At 37.6% G+C, this 19,457-nt stretch overlaps 1 protein-coding gene across 2 annotated transcripts in view; it reads left to right on the forward strand.

Moving 5' to 3' along the window:
* The first annotated feature begins 8,338 nt into the window (after positions 1-8,338).
* The window catches only part of LOC130105843 (B-cell receptor CD22-like), a 29,117-nt gene continuing 17,998 nt past the window's right edge, over positions 8,339-19,457 (forward strand). The window contains exons 1-11 of one of the 2 annotated variants that reach the window (XM_056272045.1): positions 8,339-8,432; positions 8,710-8,767; positions 9,216-9,569; positions 9,671-9,919; positions 11,740-11,994; positions 12,100-12,351; positions 12,447-12,683; positions 12,762-12,846; positions 12,993-13,038; positions 13,323-13,573; positions 13,767-13,865. In XM_056272045.1, the coding sequence (XP_056128020.1) occupies positions 8,722-8,767; positions 9,216-9,569; positions 9,671-9,919; positions 11,740-11,994; positions 12,100-12,351; positions 12,447-12,683; positions 12,762-12,846; positions 12,993-13,038; positions 13,323-13,573; positions 13,767-13,824 (1,833 nt within the window). In that variant the 5' untranslated portion in view covers positions 8,339-8,432; positions 8,710-8,721 and the 3' untranslated portion in view covers positions 13,825-13,865. Of the gene's footprint in view, positions 8,433-8,709; positions 8,768-9,215; positions 9,570-9,670; positions 9,920-11,739; positions 11,995-12,099; positions 12,352-12,446; positions 12,684-12,761; positions 12,847-12,992; positions 13,039-13,322; positions 13,574-13,766; positions 13,866-19,457 lie in introns of those variants that run through there. The other variant, XM_056272044.1, reaches the window with a different exon arrangement.

Genomic DNA, 19,457 nt, shown 5'->3' on the forward strand with positions numbered 1-19,457 from the left:
CTACCCTTGCAGGGTCTGCGATGTCAGCGCCGTTAGGTTTTGTGATTTTAAGTTGTAGATATAAGAACGTATTATTTAGATTGACATAATCTTCACCGTTCCAAGCTATGAAAGTAGAACAGTGGAACCGTAAATAAGTCCAGACTTAATACATTCTCCTGACATGCGGTGCAGTAATGCCATGTTAGAATATTTTTTATGGATCGCTTAACCGTCGCTTTTCGACTCGCAGACTTCTTACGCCTTCTACGTACGACTGAGCGCTTCTTTGGCCCACACTTTGTTTTCTTCTTTATCCGATGACCACGCCTCCTTACACCCGGCGGTTTAGACATTCTCTTATGGGCCATGACCATCAGACCGGATCCGTCTTGAGCTTTAGCATTATTCCTATACGATTTCGACAATGCGTTTGAGATGATGTCTGAGACTATATTTTGGCAGCAGATTTTAGGTGGGGTTTCGCGATGCTAAATCCTCTTTTTAGCAGCGGTATGGCCATCCTAAACAGCCCTCTGAAAATATCTCCTAGCCTGGCCATACATTGGCCATACATAACTCCTCCCCCTGAATATCCTGGTAGACTTCCACCTCCCTGATTTTGGTAATAGTTAACATATTCAGCAGCATTCGTTTTGCAAGGGTTATAATAATAACTAATTTTAAAGAATATAATGTTTTGATGGCTTAAAGTGTAGTTTTACGACGACTTTCCCGTAAGAAAACTTCAATTAAATAGATATTACTCAACCTTTTACTAGCCAAGTTAAAATTACTTATTTTCTTTGTTACTTTCACTTAACTTAGTTAAGTAGGTTACTTAATCCCATATTTGAAATTTACTTAAAAATATGTGTGCAAAAACTTTACTAATTTTTTTTTTTTTTTTTCAGTGTACATGTGCAAAAGAGTTGCATTCAAAAGTCAGATAATAATAAATCAACGTGTTTTCCCCATAGACTGTCCATCCCAGATCTGCTGTTCACCATTCGGGCTCTTCTGAATGAAAGAAAATGTCCTCAGTAGTCAATAGATACTAACCAGTCTTTTTTTTTCTGTTACAAGATGGATTATATAAGTCGTTTCACTGATTATTTGGACCATTTGTAGTGTTGATTTATGTAAATGTGTGTCTTATTTCTGTTGAAGCCACAGCAAGACGCCACAGTAAGATGAAGCACAAGCTAAACTTTACTCAACTTTTGTCCCATCGCTGGACACTTCCACATCACAACTACCAGTGAAAATGAAACGCATCTTAAGAGTTTCCATTTTGCAGAAAGTAATGGATTATATTCATGAGACATGAATAACAGTCCATGTGTAATTAATAAATGAGTTTAGAGTTGTTTCTGTAATATTTCATACATTTTAACTGTGTATTAAAGGGTCCATGTGACAGATTTTTCTCTTTATTCCTTTTCAAATAAAACCTTAAATGATAAAAAGGTATGAATATTCAACATTCTGTCGCGTCACTGCATTAACTGTTTTTGTTCTTCAACTTCGCTTTGCAGCAAAGCAAACTATGAAAATTGCTCGATTTCAAGCTTGATGTGAAATTAAGCTTCTCTCATATGAAGCCGTTTGATTCATTTAAGTGAATTTATTCCCTTCAAAACAAGAGCTTTTCAACCAAAATGACTGACTGATTTTGACTGACCGCCGTTGGCGCTTGCAACGCCAAGGTCATGGGTTTTATTTCAGTCGGTGTGGCATTTTATGTTTTCAATGTAATACATTAATGTTTTATTTTATTTAATAGGATTTAAGGGTTAACAATATAATAATAGTTAAATAAATGTTATTGCGGTGATTTACTAGTGGTGGTGTGAATTGATCTGTTCAGATGCTGTGATCCATTAGATCCTAATTTTATGTGCTATAAATAATATTAAAAAGAGTATTTTATTAGTAGATTAAAAAACTTGTTTAAGCGCTACTTGAACTATAGATTACCAAACTAGAGTTTCAGTGTAGTTTCCCCAAAACTGATGCAGATAGTTTTGAATTTTTTTTCTGAAATTAAGATACTGCTGTTTTATTGTAAAGCGGTCGCTAAAACTCACATGTACAGATGCAGAAACCAAAGACTCTTGCTGTCCACATGCTGAATGGTTTAAACTGCTTTTGATGGTGTGCAGCGTTTAAACCTCATCTGTCTTTCTGTCTGTCTCTCACTTCCTTGTTTCTATTTGGGTCCAAAACATATAAGACTTTAGTTGTACAAAGGCAGCTCAACTGAGATTTCTCAATATAATCAACTTCCCTAACTTTTCACCAGTATGCAGCCTTCTCTTTTCTTTATAATTGCTTGCACAGGAACAAACATTTAAACACAATTAACAATTATGAAAGTCAATTTTACACATAAGGATGCTCCAATTTTTAAAAAAAAGTAGTAAAAATCTTCAGCAAAATTGTAATTTCCATAACGTAATATTGTACTTGCATACGGTTGCATACAGTTTTCCTGTAGCTCAAACAGTAGAGCGTTGGCGCTTGCAACGCCAAGATCATGGGTTTGATTCCCAGGGAAAGCAAAAACTGATAAGAATGTAAATGTGTACCTTGAAATGCAATGTAAGTCGCTTTGGATAAAAGCATCTGCCAAATGTGTAAATGCACTTCTGTTACAGGTCTGCCAGGTTCCTGCACTACACTTCCCATCACTCTCCTCTGCTCCCACCTGCAAGTCATTCCTAATCTCACACACACCTCATCATCACCTTCACCACCACTATAAAGACTCACTCTTCACTTCTGTTCACGGTCTGGTCTCGTTCATTTGAAGAGGACGACTTACCCTGATATTACTAACCTTGATTCTCCAGCGTCTTCAGTGTTCTTCGTACCAGGCATCTGTCTCACCTACGATCTGTAAGAAGAACCATTCCATTCATCGCCTGCACACCGCTCTCCAAAGTATCAATGTCCATATCACTTACCTGCATTCTGGCACTGCTCATTGTTGTCAATAAACTCCTGTTAACTTAATTTACCATCTTTTGAGTCTGCTACCATAAAAACTTCATTGTAAGTCTTGATTATCTGGCTGGGTTTTTTACCGGTTTGATTAAGCACATTACTCTATAACTGTGCAGACTGACACTGCAAAACATTTTCTTCATCACTATGTCTTGTTTTCCAGTAGAATGTTTATTTGAAGCAAAATTGCATAGTCTAATCAAACTTGTTTTCAGAGAAACAATGTATATTTATTGGATGGCAAGACAAAAATAACAGTGCAAAGTGAAGATGATAAACAAAACAGAATATAATAGTACCTTATAATACTGAATTAAGCAGTTACTGCGTCTCAAAACTATACCTGAGACAAATGTGAATGAATTCTGTATTTACTAACATACCATCTCAAGATCCGTTTTTTTTGTGTGTGCATTCTAACGTTTTTCTGCTCCATATTGAAGTCCCCCTGTAGGCAATTTTATCCCCGTGATTTTTTTTACAAACTCATCATTTTAATTTTATAATTTTAGCAAACTCATCTTTAATCACAAAATGACATATTAAAGACACAAAAATAGACAAAACAACATTAAAAACTTGATTTTCACCACAGGGACTTTAACAAAAGACTGTCTCAATTGATTCAGTTAATTTAATATTTTTTATTTTATTTTGTGAAAACAACACAAAAACGTGTGATGTTGACAGAGGTTGTATTATCGCAGCTGTCAGAGGAATCTAGGGGTTTGATGCCGCTGTTGATGAGGATTCAGTGATCAATAGTGTGATAGATCGCCTCTTCTTGAGCAGAATCCGCTGTTAAACTCTGATACACGTGACTCCGTCTACTGGCGTTCAGTTCTGTGTAGATCTGATCTTGTGTTTGTGCTGAAACTACATCTATGTAGTAGGAGTCTGTGTCGACCGCTTCTGTGTTTGTATAATCCAGGTTTATGGGTCTGTAAATTTCCTCTTTATCACTTTGAGCTTTGTATGAGTCTGGAAGCCTTATTCTCTGGTAGGCATCCTATATAAAATACATAAATATAACTTATAAATTATAAGCAGATAACTGCTAATATAAAATATAAACTGCCTGGCCAAAAAAAAAAAGTTGCTGTTTGGATTTAAGTAGGCAAATGCTTAACACCGTGTCCTAGCCAGACACGATGCGATAAGATTCCAGCGCGACGCGACTGCGAGATGCGTCAAAATCATTCAAAACCCACAGCCAATCAGAACAGCGTGTGGGCGGAGTCTCGTGGCAAGTGCACAGCACCAGAGAGTAATCTTGACGGCAATCACAAGAAAATGGATAAGTAGACTACATAATCACATTCACAAATATTACACCATTTAAACATTATTCAAAAACATAGGCTATTGAGTAACTAAAACAATATTTTGTTTGTTCACAGTTGGAATTTTCTTGTTTCCATTTGTTTAATTTCAAGATCAGAGGTGAATAATCCATTGTTGCTTTTACGGCTACAAAGCTGGAGCACTAAATGATATTCAAAGTCACATTACACACTTTTAACATTAAATAAAGCACATAAACAGTGCCTGAGATTGTCATTGCCACACTTTGTGTTTGTTGTAGCAGTGGGATGTCGCAGAAAAATAGAAACCGTTTCTAAAATAGGTTCATCGCGTGTCGCCGTTGCGGCTGGTTAGGACAAAAACTCTGATATCGCGTGTTGCGGCGTCGCCCGCGTGTAGTTAGGACACGGTGTAAGAGTCAACGATTGGAACATTATTGCAGTGATTATTATGTTTCTGGCATGTTACATGTTTGGCAACAGTTCTTCTAACCTTAATTGATGGAGTGTGTGGTTTTCATTTCTTAAGCAATCATGTAGGAAGAACATCATGGCCATGTTCAAGGATTACAATGTCAAGATTCATCAGGCTCTAATTGTGAAAGACGAAGAATCATTTCCACACATGAATCGGCTTCTTTGATTCCAGACCTTAAAGGGGTGGTATAATGCCCTTTTCACAAGATGTAAAATAAGTCTCTGATGTCCCCAGAGTGTGTATGTGAAGTTTGAGCTCAAAATACCCCACAGATATTTTTATATATCATGTTAAAATTGTCTCTTTTTGAGGGTGAGCAAAAACACACCGTTTTTGTGTCTGTCCCTTAAAATGCAAATGAGCTGCTGCTCCCGACACAGGGGGCGGAGCTTCAACAGCTCGTGTCCTTTTACCTCACACACATGCACTGAACATTTCAAAAACGTTTAGCCTTTTATGTTCAAACCGGAGTCAGACAAAGATGGAGAGACTCAAGAAGAAGTGACACCATGTAAAAGCAACAGGACGTTTCTGAATGGTTAGTTGATGAATTTATGTAGCTTATGTATAGTTATCTTCTAGACATTGATTAGCATATTCTGTCATGATAATCTATAAATCGTGTTAAGGGGGCGGGGTTTATGTAAATTCTAGGGTTGGTGATGTCACTATTATTAGCTCGTGTAGTCCCTACCAGCCGTTTGTTGAAGTCCTTATAAAGCAATTTCTTTAAAAGCAAATATCTCCCTTTGCTTTGAACTTTGAGCGTTGTAACTTTGCAGATGTTGCTTATGCTCAAACAGCAACATTACACACTAACTAAAGTTAGAAAAGTGGAATCATAATCAACCACTCATTGAGAGTCTTTGGGATGTGCTGGCGGACACTTTACAGAGTGCTGGACTCTTGCATTGTCAATACAAGATCTTGCCCAAAAACTGATGCACCTCTTGATGGAAATAACATCACAACATTTATTTCCATAAATCTTGACATTGTCATCCTGGAATATGGCCATGATGTGCATAACAATAGTATCTCAATGATTCTAAAATAGCACTTATGTTAAAACAACATTATTAATTATGAATGAGATTTGCTGTCGTCACCTGCACTGGGTTTGATATTGTCCTTCGGTGAGGAGCAGAACCTGATAAGAGCATAACGATTTAATTATGGATTCATTAAACTCAGAACTTCAACGGAAGATGTTTTGAAGAAAAGACATGTTCTGTCAGTGCTGTGGTCTCACCTGAGTTACGGCGACTGCTGTGTTTCAGGACTTGAAACAGACCAAACAGAAACACGAAAAGCAGAGCGCAAACACACATCAAAGCCACCATCATCAACGTGAACCTGGAGTAAGACTCTGTTGATGCAAACCCACAATGAGTTGACTGAAAAAGGAGAACCGTGTGTGTGTGTGTGTGTTTTCGTAACCTCACCGCCAGATTCTTCTGGGAACAGGTCTGTGGTTTGTTCTTGTGGATCCCCTGCACAGAATTAAAAAGCGAAAGGACTAAAGTTCATCATCTATATCGAAACCTCAGCTGGCATTCATTCACCACACATGCCATTGAGATCAGTTCTCACACTGACTCATGATGAGACGTGTAAGAGGAAGACAACTCTGTATCACATCCCATCTGAAACCAATCTGAGTCTCAGTGGCACCTCAAACATCTCTGTGACTGTTGTACGGTCAGTGTTTCTCAGTGCAAATGATGCCGAGCAGATCGGGATCGCATAAATAATCGATCGTGACATGAGTTGTATGACAATTACACAATAAATGGACGTTTCAATTAGGTGTCACAGTATGTGTGACGAATCTGTATATCCCATGTCATCATTGCTCAATTTACATGAGCTCTTAAAAAACGCAGGCACAGTGTAAAAGAGCTTTTTAAAATAGTTGTACATGGAGCTTGAATGTATTTTTTTCCACAACAGTTAAACAATTGATGTTTAGACAAATGAGGATGTTTAAGTCAAGTCAAGTCAAGTTGTCACCTTCATTTATAGCGCTTTTAACAATACAGATTGTTTCAAAGCAGCTTTACAGTGATAATAGGGAATTAAAGTATAACTGAAATTGTTTTGGCCTTACAGCAGCGCTAGAGTAAAGTTATTGTCCAGCTAAAGTTAGTTTTGATTGATTCACTTCCATTGCAAAGATCATTAGTTATTAACACGACACCGTTCCAACAGAAAACCCCATCACATCAACCGCTCGTAAGTATATTCAGTAGGACAGTGAGTCTTCAGCTGTTGTGCATCTCACCTTTGCTGACCGTTATCCAGATCTCAGAGGTAAAATCCGGCAGGAGATCGATATCTACACCACACCAGTACTTCCCCGAGTCTTCTGAAGCCAGTCCAGAGACGAGAGCCGTGAGAACATGAGCGCTGGTGTCGTCCAGAAGAGCCAGTCTCCCTCGTTCAGACCTCGTGCCTCGATGGCTCGTGTGAACACACTGAGGATCTCTCGGAGAAAACCGGCCGCTCATCTGACAGAAGAACTTGCTGTTATTCTCGTATGTTTCAGGGTATCTACAGGAGACTGAGATGTTGCTTCCCACAGATCCAGTGACGGTGAGAGCCAGTGAGTTATTCATCAGCCACAGCGCTGACAGAACAAACACTGCTGACAGAGAACGATTCAGAGTTATTAGAAGAGAAAAAAGTGCAATTCTTACTGATTTAGTGTTATGACAGATATCATACCTGAGAAACTGATGGAGGAGACGGTTCTCATGACTGTCGACTTGAAGATTGACTCCCACTACCTGTTCTCATACTGCAAACTAGATAGAGATTGTGTGTGTGTGTGTGTGTGTGTGTGTGTTTATAGAGTTACACTTCCCTAATGCACATGGATAAACACAAACACAGTGTCAGAAGAATAAACCTCTCCCTCTTCAGGGCAGTGGAGGTAAAGTCTGGCCATCCTCAATGTTACACCAACCATCCATCATATTCTTTCTTTCTTTCATTCATTAATTCATTCATCCATTCAAAAATTCATCAATCCACACATCCATCCCTTCCTCCATCCATCTACACAATCATCCATCCATCCATCCATCCATCCATCCATCCATCCATCCATCCATCCATCCATCCATCCATCCATCCATCCATCCATCCATCCATCCATCCATCCATCCATCTATCCATCCATCCATCCATCCATCATCTTTTTGCCTGATTCTTCTATAAGGGAAGGCATTTGCATGTTCCTGCCTCAAGGAGCTGTAAAATATTACTGAACATGCATAAAAACATACACAGTTTGATCTTATTTTGTAAACCCTGTCTTTAAAAATGAAGAACTACTTGTCTTAAAGAAAGAAAAACACTCTTCAGGAAGCTGAAAAACACCATCTAATCATGGTGACAGGAAGTTTCCCTTCACACTGAAAGTTTCATTTGATATCTGTAAGATCTGTTGCCATGCATTTAGAGAGAGTGTTTTATTTTTTTTCTATTTGCAAGTGGTTTCATGTGGGTTGTTGCTGTCTCAGCGTTGGGCCGGTTGCTTAAAAAGTCTTTAAAAAGAGGAAGGGAAAAAAACTGTAAAATAGCAGAAGAAAGTTTTCAGCTTGCATTTGCAGTTCACTCTCCTGGAGTGTGTTTACAGCGGCTGAAACTACAAAACGGTAAGAGTTACACTTGTTAATATTGTCTAACTAATGAATCTCCACACAAGAAAATTAAAGTGAGAAACATTTTCTTTCATTATAACCTCTGAACATCCAGAGCCCATGTGTTCCTAACGCTGTCTTTAAATGAGTTTCAATCGTGGAAATCTATACGAACAGTAAAGATTTGAAAGTATTTTCAATCATTTTTGCACTGTTTATAATATAATACACTGCTGTTATAGTTTTTATGAAACAAAAGATGACATGGTGTACTGTTGTGTAAATTATTTAGTTTGCTGTGGTGATGTCACTGATCACTCTTGCTCTGGTGTTTCTGCTCCTGATTCCAGGTCAGTCTTTTCTGTAAATGTTAATTACTACCTAAGAGAATAAGGTTTTGGCTAGTTAACATGGATCAGTTAGCACTGCTGCTAGCCCCAGGAAAAATATCACTAGTCAAATATCTACTATAACGTAGGGAAATTTCTATGATTTATTTGTTGCTTCCAAACAAAATGGTATTATTCAGGTTTTTGCTGATATAATGCGAACTGCTGAAGCTGCTAACATTTACAGCATGACATTATTCATAGTTAGTGTTCAATGTTCTGCTTTCTGCATTTCATCACCTTCTGTCTGATGTCTGTAGGTTTTACACAGATCACATCATAAGTGTAATTCTTCATTTATAAATACAAGTTTTGTGAAGAAAAACAAGTTTTAATGAAAGTGTATGGTCCTCATAGATGGGCATTTGTTTCCTTCTACTGTTGTTTCCTAGTGAATGTTGTGTTTCAGGAGTTTGTAGCCAGTGGGGTGATTGGGGTGTGAGTTACAGTCCTTCACACATCTGTGCACTAAAGGACTCAACAGTGATAATGAGATGCACTTATACATACCCTACTGGACATCAGATCACGAAAGCGTTCTGGACCAAATCACTGGTAATAGATCATGGAGAGTTTCCAGATCTGTCTAAGGACCCTGAATACAGTCGGAGGCTTCAGTATCTGGGAGATAAACAGCAGAACTGCGCCGTCAGACTGAGTCATGTGACACTGAAGGATTCACACATGTACTATTTCAGATTCATCACTGATAAACCTGATGGAAAATGGACTGGTAAATCAGGAGTGAATCTTACTGTCACAGGTGACTTTGATGAGGTTTATCTCTTCTTCTTCTGTGCATTATGTTGAATAATAATCAGTGTATGACAGCAGCACTAGATATAATGTGTGTGTTGTGTTCAGATCTTCAGGTGGAGTCTCCTGAGAGAGTGACAGAGGGAGATTCAGTCAGTCTGACATGTAAAAGCAGCTGCGCTCTGACTGACAGAGCAACATTCATCTGGTACAGAAACTCACAGCCATTAACTGAGAGAAGAGACAGAAACAATGAACTCCTGCTGCAGTCAGTCAGAAGAGAGGATTCAGGCAGATATAGCTGTGCTGTAGACGGACACACTCACGTCTCTCCTGATGTTCAGCTCAATGTCATGTGTGAGTATGTTCTTTAAAGTTTTCTTTCCAAAGCCATTAGAGTTCACTCGTCCCTCCTTTTGTTTAAAAATGGAAGTAATTGGGGCTAATCTTTAAAACATTAAAATACTCACTGTTTTAATAGTACAGCCACAAGACATGACCAATACGTGTGTTTTTAACATTTTCTGTTATATTATAAGAATGATTCGTTCAAGAGCAGAACATCACTAGCGCTTTCAGTCACACCTAACAATTATGTTACTAACTACAATTTTTGTCATGTAATTTGGAATCACTAACTGACTATAGTTTGTAAGTAATCTATCCAGCACTGATTTACTGATTACCACAAACTAGGGCTGTATTCAACCAAAGAAAATCTTGGTCGACTGAAGTCCTGACATTTTCGACTAAAAATCGACTAAAATCGACTAAAAATGACGGTAGGAAAAAAAAAAACGTAAAATTAATTAGCTGCGCACAGTGCCAGTACTTGGTAGCCTTGCTGTCCGCCTAAATGAATTATAAATAAACATAAAAAAACTAGTAGGCTATTTGCAGTATATTAAATCGTTTTTGACCGAATTATTTTGCACTGAAATGAGTCTGACACACGAGTCTGTCGGCTCTGACAGCGTTGCATCACGTGCACCTGCGCAATATCATAGCCTATGATTTCCGAAGATAGTACTATGTTGTCAACTAGTAATATCATCACACGAACTGTTGAGGAATATGCAACATAATTTAGACAATTATTTTCGTCATATGTTATAACTGTCAGACACTATCATTTCAGCCGCTCTGTGCATGTCCTCGCACAGGCTGAACATAGGAGAGATCAGCTTCGCGGCTGAGACACGAATAGACTATAAACTTAAAGCTTTTACTCTTAATAAACACACTTTAATAAAAAAAATATATATTTATTAAACAAACCAGATCAAGAGCAGAAACGAAATAAAGTGCATAACTGAAAAATAATGCATCTTAGGCTCAAAACTAACACAAACAGTCGGCACAGCGCAATTGCGCATTAGGCTCCAAACAAAAAATAAAAAAGTTAGGTTATCACACTAAAACATTGAAATATGCAAATTCTGATTTGTTCATATAGCCTACTCAAAACAGACAGGGCAAGCTAACGCAGACAAGTGAGCTTACCACTTGATATATGTTTGTCGTCGAGGTGTGGTTGCTAGCACACTTTGCATTCGACCTTTTTCCGTTATCAATTTTAACAAAATGCTGCCACACTGTCGATTTCTTTGTTGTTGACATGTTAGAAGAGGACTGACTATAAACGCTCTCACAATTAAATAAATAATATTCAGCATCAAACCTTATAGCCTACTTATCGTTCTCTCTTGGGTTGGGCTAATCCAAAAAAGGTGAAAACAAAGGGGTGTTCTGAAGACAGACTGTTACCTGTGAAACAAGGGTACTCTGAAAACACCCCCATTAGCAGTTAGTGCTTTCCACCTGATGAAATGAGCGCGCCTCAGCGCGGCAAAACCATTTTTTACAGTCTATGGGCAAAACTGATTAAATGAACGCGGGGAAAAAATCGACCAATCAGAATTTTGGTCGAACCAGAACGTATCGACCAATTAATCGACTAATCGACTAGGACAATACAGCCCTACCACAAACACAGAAAAAAAAAATACAGTGTTTTTTATTTGGGATATTTCTTAATACTTGACATGATCTTTTGACACAAGGATCCATGGATTTATGTTGTTAATGCTAAATTCTGCACCTACCATCTGTGTGTAAGAACAGAAATAGAAGTGCTTTGTTGGGTTGACGGGTGATACTATATATTTCTCCTGTAGATCCTCCAGTGAATCCTGTGATCGCCATCAGTCCATCTGGTGTAATAGTGGAGGGAGATTCAGTGACTCTGAACTGCATCAGTGACTCAAACCCTCCTGCAGAAATCCGCTGGTTTAAAGGAAGAAAGATTGTAGGATCTGGAAGAATCTTCAGCATCTCAAAGATCAGCTCTGATGACAGTGGAGAATACAAGTGCAAGTCCATCAATGAACATGGAGAGAAATACTCTGATGCTGTGACTTTAAACGTCATGTGTGAGTTAATGATGGTTCAATAACTGTGACATTAAATCCTCTAAACGTCTATGATGTCAAGTTTAATATGATTGTTAATGATATATCACTATTTCTCTGTTTTAGATCCTCCCAGAAGCATCTCAGTGTCCATCAGTCCATCTGGTGTAATAGTGGAGGGAGATTCAGTGACTCTGAACTGCATCAGTGACTCAAACCCTCCTGCAGAAATCCGCTGGTTTAAAGCAGAAATGTTTGTAGGATCTGTAATAATCTACAGAATCTCAAAGATCAGCTCTGATGACAGTGGAGAATACAAGTGCAAGTCCATCAATGAACATGGAGAGAAATACGCCGCTGTGACTTTAAATGTCATGTGTGAGTTAATGATGGTTCAGTAACTGTTGTAACAAACTAATTAGTGGATTAACAATCGCGAAACATTAATATAGAGTTTATTTTGTCTGTTTTAGACCCTCCCAGGAGCGTCTCAGTGTCCATCATTCAGTCTGGTCAGATTTGGCTGGGAGATTCAGTGACTCTGAAGTGCATCAGTGACTCAAACCCTCCTGCTCTGAACTTCAGCTGGTTTAAGGAGAATGAAACCTCAGCTGTTGGATCTGGACAGAGTTTCAGTGCACTACAGAGTGGACGCTTCTACTGTCAGGCTCACAATCAACATGGATCTCAGAGATCAGACGCTGTAACTGGTCAGGCTTAGATTTTATAAAGGGTTCAAGTTGTGTAGCTTTGAGAGTTAATCTGAACTCAAATGCTTCATCTTTCAGTACATCGTGGTCATGGCTGGCTCTGGTTGGGGATCACAGTGTGTTTAGGATTCTTCATCGTCATCATCATCATTCTGTTTATAATGTAAGTTTGATTAAAATCATTCTCAAATACAGTGAGTGTATGGATGTAATTCAATTTAAAACTAGTGCAGGTGGAAATGCCTCATGTAATGTGATTAATAATTAATCTTTAAAATGCATTTACAAGTTTAATATCTGTTAAATCAGGAGAAAACGAAGAGGTGCTAAAGCTGAAGACCTCACCGAAAAACAGGTACATCTTCTAGACACAACATGTGAATAGTCTAGTTAGACGGGGCGATTCACACAAAACATGAGAGACAAGTCAGTGGAACGAGAGACAAAAAAAACCCAAAAGTTTAGATGTGTCTAGAAAAGTTTACCGCTTTTTAATTTCAGTGCCGTGTTTAACGGTGTCACGTGAGTGTGTTATAGAAAAACAATGGAAAAGTAGTGCACTGAAATGGAAAAATGTGTTCTGTGTGAACAGCCTTTAAATGTGAATGATAAATAATATTAAATTTTCTTCCGTTTCAGGACAATCTGTACTCTACCGTAGCAGGGAGAGACGCTCATGTTTCTGAATCAGCCGATTGTGATGACGCTCAGTACGAAAGTGTTACTCCCAGCAAACCCAGAAGAGACGGAAACGCTCCTGAATGCAGAGACGCTGAGGAGATCCAGTACGCAACTGTCCAACATCACAGAAAGACCGAGACGAAGAGAGCAGAGGAGGACGAAAGCCACTACGACAATATCAGGATTGGTCAGCCTGATGCTGCCGTGAGGTGAGAAGAACGAGTTTAAAGAGACAGTTCACACACAAATAAAACATTTGCCATCAACTCAGTCATGTTAGATTTTTTCTTAATAACTTTGTGTCCCACTGATGTTTCAGAAACAAGGTATCTGATTTTTTTAATGACTTTTATCATTATGTATTCTGATACATAACATGATTGTTTTATTTGATGTTTTTAGGCGATCAAATGTGCAGACTGTGGAAGAGGCTTCTGTGATCTACAGCCGTGTCAAATGAGTAAATGAGACCATCATGAAGACAAAGGCCAAAACAATGAAACATTAGCATGCTAATTCACTCAGTTATTCATTATTCGTTAAATCAGGTAAATTGATGGCAGGAACGCAGTGTCTGTGATCCTTTTCTCATTACAAGAGCAGAATACAAAGGAAAGAGCCAAGAACCAAAAACACGGTGTTTAGTGAGACTAAAAACATTTTGCGATGTCACTGGCTTGATAATTTGTTTCTTAATGTCATTTGAATTTTTGACTTAATCTATTTCTGTAAGCAAATAAAAAGGCTGTATCAGTTTTTACCAAATTCAAGCTTGTGTGTGGTCATTTCTGGGTCATTGTAGACCTATAGAATAACCTACTAAATGTGATAGCTGGGTTAAAGGGATAGTTCACTTTGAAATTAATTTTTGATGTGTTTTAGCTTACCTCAAGGGCATCCAAGATGTAGGTGTCTTTGTTTCCGCAGTATTTTCAATTTTGATATTTTTAGGTCAAACCATTCTTCTCTGTCAGTCATATAATGCAGGTCTATGGTCACCACCTCAAAGAGCATGCACAGAGAAGTCCAAATTAAACATGATTTAATGACTCGTAAATGTAAGTACACATTGATGGCCTAAGACACGAAACGAGCGGTTTGTGTGAGAAAACGACCAGTATTTATATCGGTTTTACCTCTTGCAAACACAGCCACATCCAAGTGATCTGAGGGCCCGGGCCTTCGGTCTGCGCAAGCGACGGAAGTGATCTCTTGCGCGTGTACGTCACTCATTGTTTACACAGAACATAGATTGTAGATAAGACGGCTAATTAAAATGGTACTAATTTGCGCTTATCCGGGATGTTTAAACCGTCGTAAAAGAAAACAATTACGTTACTTGCATTTCTATAACTACTACTTTTTTATATGGGCACCATATATTTGGTAAGCATGATTTTTTACATGAGAGATAATGTAGTCAAACCAATGTAAAACTATGTGTACTACTCATAAGGGTGCAGTCAATGATAATAATACTAATAATAATAATAATACACAGTGTGTGTATTATTATTGGTACTAATTTGCGCTTATCCGGGTACTAACTGTGTATTAATAATAATACACAGTGTGTATTATTATGTTCATGTAGCTCAACTTAGTATTGACTTTGTAATAACAAGCAATTTTTTTTTTAGGAAAGCGTACAGGAACCATACCAGCCAACAGAACACGAGTCAGGTGAAGGTCATGCAACAGAGTGCCTTGGTAAGCACCAAGTTAAGTACACTTAAATATACATGTTTTGGGAGACCCCATTACTCAATTAAATTGAGGGAACGAGTTTACTCAAATCAATTGAGTTCAATCAACTTATTAGGGTTTTCAGTGTACATACATCGGACTAAAAGATGTTCCACAATCAACACCTCAGAAGGCAATGAAAAGTGGTGCTGAAACATGCACTGGACAAGAAGATAAATCACACAAGCATTTGCTGTTACTACTAACAAGTCCACAGTCTTCTGAAAAACATACATATCCCTCCACATCTGGGACATATTATGCTATTCCTGCTGTAAGGAGCCAGCTTGTAAGTATTAGACTGGTTCTTAATTTTACATGTCAGCATAAAAATGGTTACATGTCCTGGTTAACTGTAACAACTGTAAATTGAATACAGTCGTTTGTAATGTTAAATTTTATGAATTGTTTTCAAACGTATCTACACAAACTGTTAAAAATAATTCCTTTTGTCTTGTAGGATGAACCAATTGCTGGTGACAGCGAGCCTGATGACCTAAATATCAGCATGCTTTCATTAGATCCACCTTCTGAAAAGAAGGATGTTAGTTTTGTTCCGCACAGTTCCACATCTGCCTCCAGTACAACCACTACGACAGAGGAAGAGGAGGAACAGATATGGCAAGAACGGAAATGGATTGTTAATGAATCTGCTTTGATGCAACAATTTAGAAGATGTCAAGACTGTGGTGCACTGATCTCTGGGAAAAATATCACATCTGTGGGGAGCCTAATCAGCGTTATTTGGCAATGTGAACAAGGACATAAGGGGCACTGGAAATCTTGTTCTGATGTGCGTGGAATGCCATCAAACAACCTTCTAGTTTCAGCAAGTACTTTGTTTACGGGGTCCACATATGCAGACATCTCTGAATGGGCTGCTGTGTTTAACCTTCAGGTACCACACAAAACTACTTTTAATGCAATACAGTCTTCATACCTCATACCTGCAATTGATGAGGTATTCAAAGAACAACAGAGTGCTGTACTGGATACTTTGAAAGCAGGAAACACAGAAAGAAAGGAAATTCATTTATCAGGAGATGGGAGATCAGACATGTTGTTTTAAATGTTCGTGATATTTTTTTATGTTATGTCATTTTTTTAGTTACAATTAACTTTGACAGTGGAATCTCTTTTATATCTCAACACAGTCCTGGATATTCAGCAAAGTACACCACATGCAGCTTGATGGATGACATCACAGACAAAGTGATACACTTTGAACTGGTGCAAGTATGTGTCCATGACAATACTGAAATATGTTTTGGTTATTTTATAATTACTTTATCAAGTATAAACCATTGTTTTTATTTTTATTACAGGTTACAGAATCATCAAGCTCTGTAGCAATGGAGTCAACTGGTTTCCGCAGAGCACTCAACAAAATCCTAGATGACAACATTGGAGTAAGTGTGTTGACAACTGACAGATCCCCATCAATTCGCAAGATAATGCGGGTAGACTACCAAAACATTCATCACGAGTTTGATGTATGGCATGTGGCAAAAGGTATGTTTTTGAAATCATTGTCTACCGCAATCTGGTATGTTAATTTTTAGACTGTTATTTAGTGATAGAAAAACGCAGCATTCAACTGTACTAAAAAGTCAGATACAGATAATGACTGTGATGTTGAATGAAACATTTTGGATGAGGATGAACAATGTTTTATTTTGTTATACACAGCAAAATTCCCAGTGTTAAATTAACACTCTCGGTGTACATATAGGTAGGGCTGGGTGATATATCGCACGATATTGTTATGCGCATCTCGTCAGTAAAGCCGGTTCCTTGATTAGTAGTAAATCGCCTTCACCTGCTTTCAGATGGAGCGGCATTTACTACAAAGAGCCGTAGTTCACTGACAAGCTGAGCCATATCGCACTAATATCGCGGACGTATCGCCAGCGATATTTAATGCGATATGGCTCAGCTTGTCAGTTAACTACGGCTCTTTGTACACAGCAAAAACTCCAGTGTTAAATGAACACACCTGGGAGTGTATATGAGTCCACACTCAAGAGTGTTAAAGTTAATGAGATATTTAAGTGATTAATTGAGTGATGATTGAGCATTATTGAAGAGACCTGAAGCAGAATCACTGAAGAAGAAAACCGGAATTTCAGGTCACCATTATGGAGATGAGTGTTTGCTTTAGTTGGGCTCTTGACCCTTTTATTATTAACTTTAGATTTTGTTCAGCTGTTGTATCCGAGTTATACCTGCAAGATGAACAAAGAAAAACAATGATCTAATGGTATTGATTATATTATGATATTCATCATTTGAGCTAATTGTTTGTGATTTATGCTGTTGGTTACAGTATAACTGAGACTCTGCATAAATATCCAGAATTTGTGATATAATATAAAGGATTTCTTAAAAGTTGTAAAAAAAAAAAAAAATCTTTCCTTTAGGCACACACAGATATCAAGATTCAGTCAATGCATCTCAACAATGGTGATGAGCAGAATATTCAATTAGGAAAAGTAAATTACATAGACAATTCAGATCATAATTTATTCATACCGCAATGCATGATGGGAGCCATTAATAAGTTGTGATTGGTGGCAGCCACTGCAACATTCATTATTAATGTCACCATTGTTGAGATTCACAGGCTGATTATTGATGTCTGTGTTTCTAAAAAAATTCATTTGAAACTATTTTTAATCAGAACAATGTTTGATAAATATTTTGGTTTATAAGAAAAATACTGATAATAATATGCCGTAGGATCACAAAGCTGTTGCTAATGATTTAAACCAAACTAGCTCAATAAGTTTCATTTTTCAGATCACAGCATGAGTATGCCCAAACATAACCAACACTATCAGATCACACTTTTCTGTGTTCATTTGACTGTTATAAATCAATAACAGCAGACAAACAAAATTTAAAGATGAAAGTATAAGGGTCAAGAGTCCAACAAAGCAAACACTGATCGCCATAACGGTGGCTCACAATTTGTGATTTTCTCCTTCAATGATTCTGCTTGTTAACATCAGGTGTCTTCAATAATGCTCAATCATCACTAAATTAATCACTTAATTATCTCATTAACTTTAACACTCTTGAGTGTTAATTTAACACTCATATCTGCATCATATCTTCCATCTGAAAGCAGGTGAAGGTGATTTACTGCTAATCAAGGAACCGGCTTTACTGAAGAGATGCGCATAACATATCGTGCGATATATCGCCCAGCCCTACATATAGGTCCAGCTACAGGGTGTTAAAAATGAACACTGAAGCAGTGTTGAAATTAATGAGATAATTAAGTGATTAATTAAGTGATGATTAGCCATTAGTGGTGACACCTAATGTTAATAAGAAGAAGAATTGAAGGAAAGAGAAACAACAAGAACGGAAAAAAAGAGAAACACAAGAACTACTTACTTAGAGCCTTTACACATTATTGCACTTATTATTACCAGTGTGACTTTATTTCTGTCATACATCTACAAAACTTATTGAGATTCAACAGAAGTTTAGACGGCAATGTTTTATAGAATTTTTCATTTCAAGTCACCATTATGGTGGTCAGTGTTTGCTTTAGTTGGGCTCTTGACCCTTTTCATTTTTTATTGTTAGTTTTTCTCTGGCTGCTCCAACATTGTGTTTATAAAGCACATTTGTTATTGTACGAGAAAACCTGCTAACAATATCTTGTGATGATGACATTATCATCACGTAGTGACCTGATTACCGATGTCATTCAGAGTCTAAAGCTTTGACTATATGATTGATGTTGTGTTTAGTATTGTTGATTGTAGCCCTGAGATTCTACTGTTTGAGATCCAACAGCAATATGAACCATTTTGGAAATTATTTGTGCACTGAAGCTCTTGTGTTTAGACACACAAACATCAACAATCAGCATATGAATCACAACAATGGTGACAATAAACAAACTAGTGACACACAGATCAACTCTGAACATCACAAAACAAGCTATTAAAGTCATAACAAAACAATAGCAAAATAAAAACAAAGGAAAAACAATGAAAATTACAGGACAATTAAGCTGCATAATTTATTCATACTGCAATGCATGATGGGAACCATGGATGCATTTTGATTGGTGGCTCCCATCATGCACTGCAACATAAATCTTTTGTGTGGTTGTCACCATTGTTGAGATTCATATGTAGATTCTTGATATCTGTGTGGGATTTTAAAACCTTCAGATTATTAAATTGCTGGAATTAGCTACTGTAATGAATATGAATAGAACGTTTGTATAATCAGTTTATAATGCTGGTTGAGTGAATCATAACACTACAGGATTGTAATTTCATCATTTAAACATAACCATCATGACCTGTGCTGTATTTCCCAAAA

The sequence above is a fragment of the Rhinichthys klamathensis genome, unplaced genomic scaffold, assembly GCF_029890125.1.
Source record: "Rhinichthys klamathensis goyatoka isolate OS25496 unplaced genomic scaffold, OSU_Roscu_1.1 h1tg000330l_1, whole genome shotgun sequence".
NCBI classification, from domain to species: domain Eukaryota; kingdom Metazoa; phylum Chordata; class Actinopteri; order Cypriniformes; family Leuciscidae; genus Rhinichthys; species Rhinichthys klamathensis.